The sequence below is a fragment of the Notothenia rossii genome, assembly GCF_949606895.1.
Source record: "Notothenia rossii genome assembly, chromosome: 8".
Lineage (NCBI taxonomy): Eukaryota > Metazoa > Chordata > Actinopteri > Perciformes > Nototheniidae > Notothenia > Notothenia rossii.
In genome coordinates, this window is record NC_136906.1 from 65,237,820 (window position 1) to 65,246,981 (window position 9,162).

General features: G+C 39.9%; 1 protein-coding gene across 1 annotated transcript; it reads left to right on the plus strand.

Annotated features, from left to right (window-relative positions):
• Positions 1–1,108: 1,108 nt before the first annotated feature.
• Positions 1,109–8,306, plus strand: aldh8a1 (aldehyde dehydrogenase 8 family, member A1). Its single transcript, XM_079641864.1, has 7 exons — positions 1,109–1,554; positions 3,035–3,182; positions 4,105–4,260; positions 4,345–4,494; positions 5,965–6,221; positions 6,714–6,875; positions 7,291–8,306. Exons 1-7 carry the CDS (start codon positions 1,408–1,410, stop codon positions 7,741–7,743), a joined length of 1,473 nt encoding a protein of 490 aa, XP_079497990.1. The 5' UTR covers positions 1,109–1,407; the 3' UTR covers positions 7,744–8,306.
• Positions 8,307–9,162: the final 856 nt, after the last annotated feature.

A 9,162-nucleotide genomic window follows, 5' to 3' on the forward strand; every position in this document is an offset into this window, starting at 1 on the left:
CTAAGACCCTTTAAGTCGGCTCTACACCGTAAGTTTATGCTATATTGATGAAGTATAATGTCATTGCTGGGTCTCTTAACTACAGTGTAACCTCATGAAGTGAATTTTCCACCACAGTGTACAGTGTAGGTCCATAGTATGGCAGTGTTCAGCACATTTCCTGTCATCTACAATAAGAAGTGTTCATGTTTTGTGAGGTTAGCAACATGTTCTGCTACAGAAATGGGACCAACTTTGACACAGAGAGCGGTAAAAGCCTTTTGGTCTCCAGACCTTTGACCTGAAATAATGAATAACTTTCTCTGTAAATGGATTGGAGTATTGCTGTTGCTGCTTCGCCAGTCTCCTTTCTTTATTAGCCATTTCTAAAACTGACCGTAATTGTGTTGTCACGTATATGCAAAGCCAAAAACAAGCTCTTGAAAAAACTGTATTCACTAAGTTTATTTCTGCGTTGTCATGATAGACAAGCGGAATTGTTCATGGCACTTTGTGAGATACAGGCCACACACAACCTTGAGCTTTAGAAAAAGGGTTCATCTTTAACATTTATGTAGGAAACCGTCTTTAAACAGAAATACCTGAACTTGTGCCTGCTGCTGCTATCCTTTACCTGCAACAAAGCAACCTCACCTCGAGGTCCATTAGGTTGCTGCTATGGAGCTTCTGATCTCATCGCATGTAGTCAGGCCAAGTTTGTTCATGCCTTTTTGAAAAAACTATTCCCACCCAAAATTACTAAAAAATACTTTGGAAAAGTGATACAACTTTACTTTCAACATCACACAACGTCACAGTATAGATGCAAGTAAATGTACCATTTATGTCAATAAGAGAAAAAAAAATTGTAAGTAACTGACAAACTCTTTGAAATAATGACTAAAGCAGAAGCAAAAATAAGAAGTAGCCTCTAAAGGAGGAGTTAGTTTTGCTATTATTTTTCAAGTTATTTTGAGACTTACTCGTTATCTTGAATTACTAAGCCATTGTATTTTAAGAAAGTGCAGGTACTCATCACATTGGCATCTTTGAGTCTCTTATATTTCAACCTTTGTATTCAGTAGGGCAGGCTATTAGTTATCAAACAATAAAGGGTGTAATAGCCTAGAGACAAAATAAAAGATATACAAATAGGTATTTTTAGACACCTGCTTTTCAAACTTTATTAATATATTATTTCACTTTTTTCCAAGACCTTTAAATGCTAACCAGTGCTAAAGGGAATCATAAGCCTAGTGCTGCTCACCATCTTGGGTTTTATAGAGAAACGTGACAGAGGCCGCTGTCGAGTGGGAGGGTCGGTCCAAAGTAACTTCATATCGTTGGCTTAATATGTTCCAGACCTGCAGCAGTCTGCTGTTATTCTCTCAATTTGTAGCAATAGTTTGATATCCTCGACGTGCAACTATGCCGAACCCCTCTGAGAAGAGCTCTTGTTTGGTTCTGGAGAACTTCATCGGAGGGAAGTTCGTCCCGTGTCGGACTCACATCGACTCCTACGACCCGTCCGTCGGAGAGGTTTACTGCAGGGTGCCGGACAGCGGGGCGCCGGAGGTATGTCACCCTCATGCTATATGACTAGATTTATAACTATAACCTTCTGCACTGTTTTTCCTACTTACTCTGGAGTAGCATTATTTTTGATTGAGAATGTAGTGCAAAGCCTACAACCCATAGGCCTTGATGCTTCCTGCTGCTGCAAATCACGCCTTTTAAAGATAACATGTTGAGATTTTGTTGAGATTTCACAAAAGTGTGGTCATTTCTGAGTTACCACAAATGTTAAACAAATAATGGCTTTGTTGTTGCATTTGACCTGTGAGAGTTGTTATCTAGTTGCTGTCTTGGTATCTGTGTTTTTTGAGTTAATTATTTCCATGTTGTGCTTCTTTATGCTCGCTAGATAATGATCCCAGACTTTACAATGACATTCTTTATGGCAGGCATATTGACCTGGATTGCATATTTGTTATAATCACACATTACTGCATTTAAACCAGGTTTAACTTTTGCATGGACTTGCAGAAGTGTCATATAGGCTATTCTTCATGTTGAATATCCAGGTTCAGATGCTGCATGTGAAACACTGCTCGAGAGAGACCTTTACTCTTTGTAGAGTAAACAGTGAATTAATCATTAAACACATGAACGACTTGAGTCAATAATTTAACTTTTCATATGAGATCAAAGTTGTTAGCCATTATATAAATATACACCCAGACTCCCCCCAGTGTATCCCCCAACACTAGACTCAGGGACAGTTTTATCCCACAGGCCTGAGACTTTAAAATTCCTGAGCTAAGTGAAGTTCCATTACAAATGTAAATGTCACACATTTCCAATATCTAAATATATTAATACAACGTATAATATTTGAATCCCCATTTTAAATTATTTAGTTTTACATAAAGTTTTGTCTAATTCACTTCGTTCCTGCATTTTACTTGCACAATTGATGGCACTATATTATTTCTTATAATATAAGTTTATTTGATGTGTCAATCAATCAATGAATCAATGAATCAATCAATGTTTATTTATATAGCCCAATATCACAAATGTTACATTTGTCTCAGTGGACTTCACAGTTTGTACAGAATATCAGTATGACAATACGACACCCTCTGTCCTTAGACCCTCACATCGTACAAGGAAAAACTTCCAGAGAAAACCCACAGTTTAAAGGGGAACATGGGAGAAACCTCAGGGAGAGCAACAGAGGAGGGATCCCTCTCCCAGGACGGACAGACGTGCAATAGATGCCGTGTGTCTCTTTCCATTTCCATTTCCAACCATTGTGCCTAAGCTTTTTTGCACAAGAAAACCTTTGAATCTCCATACTTGTGATGCCTGTTGTTGTGGCCTCACGCAAAAGGGATTTTTATGATGAAGGCATACAGTACTTTACAAGAACAATACAGAAAACTTAATGCAAAAATAACAATTGTATGTCTCCTTCAGATATGTGTTGGTCCCATGTTGGTAACTGCTGAAACCTCAATGTGCTAACCTCTCTGTGCTTCCCCTCCTGCAGGTGGAGGCAGCGGTGGCGGCGGCTAAGGAAGCGTTCCCCGGGTGGTCCGCTCGCAGCCCGGAGCAGCGGGCTCAGGTCCTCAACAAGCTGGCCGACCTGTTGGACGCCAACGTGGAGGAGTTCGCCCAAGCTGAATCCAGGGACCAAGGTGTGCTATACTGTTCTAAAACCGGTGGTATCAACCCAAAAGTCAGTCAGATTATCAGCCAGTAGCACTGAGTCAGTCAGAGAACATTACTGCATGCTCCAATTATTGGATTTCATATTATTAGAACCCAAATTTAAAAACCCTCATATGCAGGTCCTGTTGAGGTGTAGTATGACTGATTACATGCCTAGGGTTGTAACTTATTACAATTTTAATATAATATTAATTATTAATTCAATTATAGATTAATCTCCAAAACAATTGATTCAACACAAAGTGCCTAAGGTCAAAGGTCATGTTAATTATGACCAACTGTCAAAAACGTAGACAATCAGGTTACAACATTTAGTAAGTTGAGTAAAAGCCATAAGAAGCAGCCCATTCTAATAATTGTATGGAAACATGAGTAAAGTCTAAAACTGATTTATTTTTTGGTCAAGATCTTTGTTCTAAGTAACTTCTTTCTCATAATGAAAAAGATTAAAAATGACTCTCTTGCCTCTCAGAACTTCTTAACCTGGAACAAATAAATGTTTGACTTTTGTTCTTGAAAATGTACTTAAGTTATGAAACTTTTTTCAAATTCAGTTGATTTCTAATCAAATAATGTATTGATTGAGGCCGCTGTAAACATATTATACATGCAAATATTTGATCATAATAAGCAATATTTATTGTTAGTGAACATAAAGAGCTTGCGAGTACTTTACGCATGTTTAGTTCACCTGTGTATTAGATTCATAATATTGTGAACTAAACTGACATTTGGCCTGTGGGTGGCACTAGAGGACCGCTCAAACATTGTACAAAATGAAGTGATCATGACCTGGGGTTGATATTGAACTATTTTGAGTGTAAGCAGGTGCTGTTTTATTATCCCCTGTCCACTATTATCCCTTATGTTTTTGTTGTGACTTTACAGGTAAAACAGTAACATTTGCACGGACTGTTGACATTCCCCGATCTGCGTACAACTTCCGCTTCTTTGCCTCATCACTGTTGCACCACACCAACGACTGCAGCCAGATGGACCACATGGGCTGCCTGCACTACACCATCCGCTGCCCTGTGGGAGTGGGTGAGAGCTCAGTATCTCTGCATTAAAACCTGTTATTTTTTTCGTGCTTCATATGTTTTAAATCTGTGTTTTGGTTTTGTGCAGCCGGTCTGATCAGCCCCTGGAACCTCCCCCTGTACCTGCTGACCTGGAAGATTGCTCCTGCCATCGCTGCAGGCAACACAGTGGTGGCCAAACCCAGCGAGATGACCTCTGTGACTGCCTGGATGATGTGCAAGTTGATGCAGCAGGCTGGTAGGACTACACCACCCACAATGCAATTGGAATCTATTTACATGCACAGAAGATATACCAGAATCAGAATAAGAATACCTGTATTAGTCCCACAGAGGGGACATTTACATTGTTAAAGCAGAAAAGAGCCAAAGACAGCTTAATGTTACCTAAGAAGCATGCATAACAAAATATTAAAGATAACAAAAACAAACAAAAAAAAGAAAGAAAACTACACTTCATAAATCCTATAAAAAATCCCATGCTGCTGTAAAGACATTGCTTGATTTAGAAATATATAATAAAAAGCATTATCCGTACTACGGAGCCCCCCTGGTGACATTGGTGAACAAATATTAATACGTGGCCACGTATTAATAATGCGTGGCCACGAATGAGTTATTATGTTCCCATGCGTTAGTAATTTGTGGGAACACAATCATTATTACGCAATAACTAAATCCAGATAGTCTATAGAAACTGATGACTGAGTGACAACACTACAGATGTAGCACCTCATTTCAGACAACACTACAGATGTAGCACCTCATTTCAGACAACACTACAGATGTAGCACCTCATTTCAGACAACACTACAGATGTAGCACCTCATTTCAGACAGTTTGAAACGCAGGGGGTCGTGGCCGGCACGGGGTCTGCCCTCACTCAAAGGAAAACCTCCAGCGTGACTTGAGACCGCCCCCTTGATAAGTAAATGTAATTATAATGAAGCCAGCTGCAATGGATAATGGACTCTGATATAGTACGGAAGATTTATGTCTGGTAGGCTACTACTGTATGGCGGATCTTTGTTAAGATCCATCTGTCACGGATAGGATCATACTATGTGCTAAATAAGAGACATGTAATCATTTAGGCTACATAACATCACCATGTTTTTATTTAACAAAATAATGTTGGTTAGTCCACAACTACTGTACAAAAAACATTAGGAAGCCCGCCGGCTCCAAAAACGAATGGGAGGAAATGCACTCGATTTTTAATTCTAATTTAATCATCATCTTCACCACAATCATTTATGTTTATGCTCGCCGAATTTACATGAAAGCACTGACAAATATGAATATATTGTAGTCAACTTCATTAAAACGTTATTAACGTGCCTAAACTCAGTAATACACTAGGGTCCCGACGCGTAGCGGAGGGATCTTGAGTTTCCTCATTACAGAGCTCAATAATTATTGCGTGGCAACGCATTACTAATTCGTGGGAACATAATAAGTAATTAGTGGCCACGCATTATTAATACGTGGCCACGTATTAATATTTTTCTCACCAATGTCACCAGGGGGGCTCCGTATAAATCTGTAGAGTATACAATAAACATAATACGTTAGAATACACAGTAATAGACCAACCTGCTTCTCAAACATGGGATACTACTGTATATACAAGTTGTTACTTATTATTCACTATGACCTATAACAAAAATGAGTTTGAAGAATTGCTGAAAGCTTTCTATCTCCACAGGTGTTCCTCCAGGAGTTGTCAACATTGTTTTCGGCACCGGGCCAAAAGCAGGCGACGCCCTGGTCGGCCATCCTGACGTCCCATTGGTCTCCTTCACTGGCTCCACGGCCACTGCCCAGTGCATCACAGAGCGGAGCGCCCCCTACTGTAAGAAGCTCTCTCTGGAGCTGGGAGGGAAAAACCCTGCCATTATTTTTGCTGACGCAGACCTGGACCGGTGCATCGAGACCACTGTTCGCTCCAGCTTCTCCAATCAGGTGAGAGAAGAGTGTTAGGAAGGGTTATCTGACTCTATTCAAGTTTTGAATTGTATCGCTGTCATTATTTTCTTTTGTATTACACATGCTTTTTTAAGGGGCTGGCACCAGTGTGTAAGCTAAACTTCAGGGGTTCCAAGAATGCCAGTTTTTTTGCTAAATAATTTGTAAATGTTTTTGGGATTATGCTCTAAATATATCCACTGACAGTGAAATAGTTATGGGTCCTACTTGCTTTGATATGATGAGGATCTGTCTTTATGGGAATCTATGCGTCAAAAGCATTTTTTTGTAAACTAAATTACAGCTTTGTTTAGCTCATAATTTATTTGTATAGTTTTATTCTTATCATGTGTCCATGAGATAAATGCTTCAGTGACCAGACTTGTCCACATGGGGGAGATCACAGTCCATATGTTGTCATGAGGCAGCTGAATAACAACAACGTCCTGAACAATCTCAAGTTATCTTTCCCTTCCTTCCTTTCCTTAGGGGGAGATCTGCTTGTGCACCAGCAGGATTTATGTAGAGGGGAGTATTTACTCTGAGTTCCTGGAAAGGTTTGTGGCTGCGGCTAAGAAGTGGAAGACAGGTGCGCCCTCTGACCCCGGCAACGACAACGGAGCGCTCATCAGCAAAGAGCACCTGGAGAAGGTGATAATTACACATTCAAATGGTGTTGGATAAGGCTGCAACCCATAATAATTACATATTATCAATTACCTGCTAATTATTTTATTTTTGACTATAAATTGTCATAGAAAAGTCCAAGGGGGTTTCTCTAAATTGCTTGTTTTGTCAATCCGAAACCCCCAAAAGTCTCTATTTTATATCATATTAAATGTAGTAAAGCAAGAAATCTCCATATTTGAGAGGCTAAAGCAGCCATTTTGCATTAACATTTCCTTTGACGATGAATCATTTATCAAAATAATATCCAATTATGTTTCTGTTGTTTAACTAATCAATAAATCCACTCATACTTGCAGCTTTCGTGCAACAGAACAAATCCTCATTCTCTACATACCGTATCCACTTTCAATTTGAATCCGTTTGTCCCGGTCCCTAGGTCCGTAGCTTCGTAGCACTCGCCAAATCAGAAGGAGGCACGGTCCACTGTGGGGAGGGGGTGGATCAGCTCCACCTCCCTGAGCGCAACGCTAAAGGCTACTTTATGCCGGCCACCGTCATCTCAGGCATTTCTGAAAGCTCCCGCGTCATGCAGGAGGAGATCTTCGGCCCCGTCACCTGCGTCTCCTCCTTTGACTCAGAGGAGGAGGCCGTTTCCAAGGGCAACGGCGTGCGCTATGGTCTGGCGGCCACCGTGTGGTCCCGGGACGTGGGGAAAGTTCACCGGATGGCCAGGAAGATACAGGCAGGCCTGGTGTGGACCAACTGCTGGCTGGTGAGGGATCTGAACCTGCCCTTCGGAGGGATGAAGAACTCTGGTGTGGGGAGGGAGGGGGGGAAGGACTCCTACCACTTCTTCACCGAGGTTAAGACCGTCACCGTCAAACACTGAGGGAGGAAAAAGAGATGGCTACCTTGATTGGAGAAAAGGTTTTCTAGTTAATCGTGACATTCATCAATCCCCCCCCCCTGAGGTTACAGAGGAATAAACATGCATCCAAAAACAATGTCAAGTAAAGAGGAAAGGTATTACACTGCAAAACACTGTAATACCTTTTGTATTACTTCATCTAAACTGCCATATTCTACTGTGGAGCATTTTGGATGCATGGGGTGTGTTAATGCTTCATATTTAAAAAAAAAAGGTGCTGAGCAAGTCGATAGCACAATTTATGAATTAAGTAACAGCAGCTTTAAACCACATTTTTAAGTTTAGACTGCAGGTCTGTCTCCTGCATGACAGTAAGTCATTCTGAAAAGAATGCATGCAGCACCAACACAGATAGAATGAATAGAAAAGCTTCTGGTTAAGCATGGTAAACAAGTGAGAGTTGGTACAGTGTGTGCCTCAGGAGAACCCAACCCAAAAAGCAAATCATTGTCAAATATAATGTCCTGGTATTTCTTCAGCTTTTTTGTAACACCACATCAAATTAAAAGACTTTACACATTCAACATGCAGTTCAGTGTGTTTTTATCCTAACTTTCTAACATTATGGAATTGCTGTACTTAAATCTTTTTAGTATCTGCATAAAACGTCTTTAAAATATATGTATATATATATATATATGTATATGTAAACAGATCTGCATACAGGTCAACATTCACTGGGAAAGGTTTTGCTTTTTTTAATCAGCATACTTTGTACTTTTCATATGTCGTGGTGTTATCCTTTATGGCCGTGCACTTTGTCAAAGTCTGCTTGGTTATAGACAAGTTATACGTCACATAAACCCTTATGCATTCAGAAGTTAGTGATTTACATCAAGTTGTTTGTATGTCTGACCTGCTGACGTAAGAAAGGAGAATAAATGCCAAACTGTCCTGTGCTGTGGTTGGACAACATGTTTGGAGAGTGGAATAGGAAAGTCAGCAAGCTAAGTGACTGTCAGACTGCATGCTAACATTAGTTAATGTTCCACTAATTCCACTAAGTACAGCTAAAACTGATGGGAATGTGATAATAGTTTTGCAGGTATTCAGTCTTAATCAAAGTATTGGTCAAATTGAAATACGCCTCAATAATGGGGATTGAATATCCATACCAAATGTTATGCGAAACTATTCAATTGTAGATTTTAAAGACTGGACCAAAGCTCTCCATATACAGTCTATGGACCAAAGTGGCAAACTGAAATCATACAAAATCTGACAATAGAAGTAACAGTTTAAAAGTGTATTTAGATTTATAATATATGATATTTAAATATCTTATAAAAAGCTTAAAATGATGGTCATGAACGACATGCTGGGAATGGCAGGAGTGGAGGGGTATTCAGCTGGTTGCAACCTTCATCCTCACTACTAGAT

What these genes read in the sequence shown, in the direction of transcription:
- aldh8a1 (XM_079641864.1), top strand. Translation starts at nt 1,408, where the DNA reads ATGCCGAACCCCTCTGAGAAGAGCTCTTGTTTGGTTCTGGAGAACTTC. An exon ending in CGGACAGCGGGGCGCCGGAG is followed by an intron (nt 1,555 to 3,034) that starts GTATGTCACCCT and finishes CCCCTCCTGCAG; the next exon opens with GTGGAGGCAGCGGTGGCGGC. An exon ending in GCAAAGAGCACCTGGAGAAG is followed by an intron (nt 6,876 to 7,290) that starts GTGATAATTACA and finishes CCCGGTCCCTAG; the next exon opens with GTCCGTAGCTTCGTAGCACT.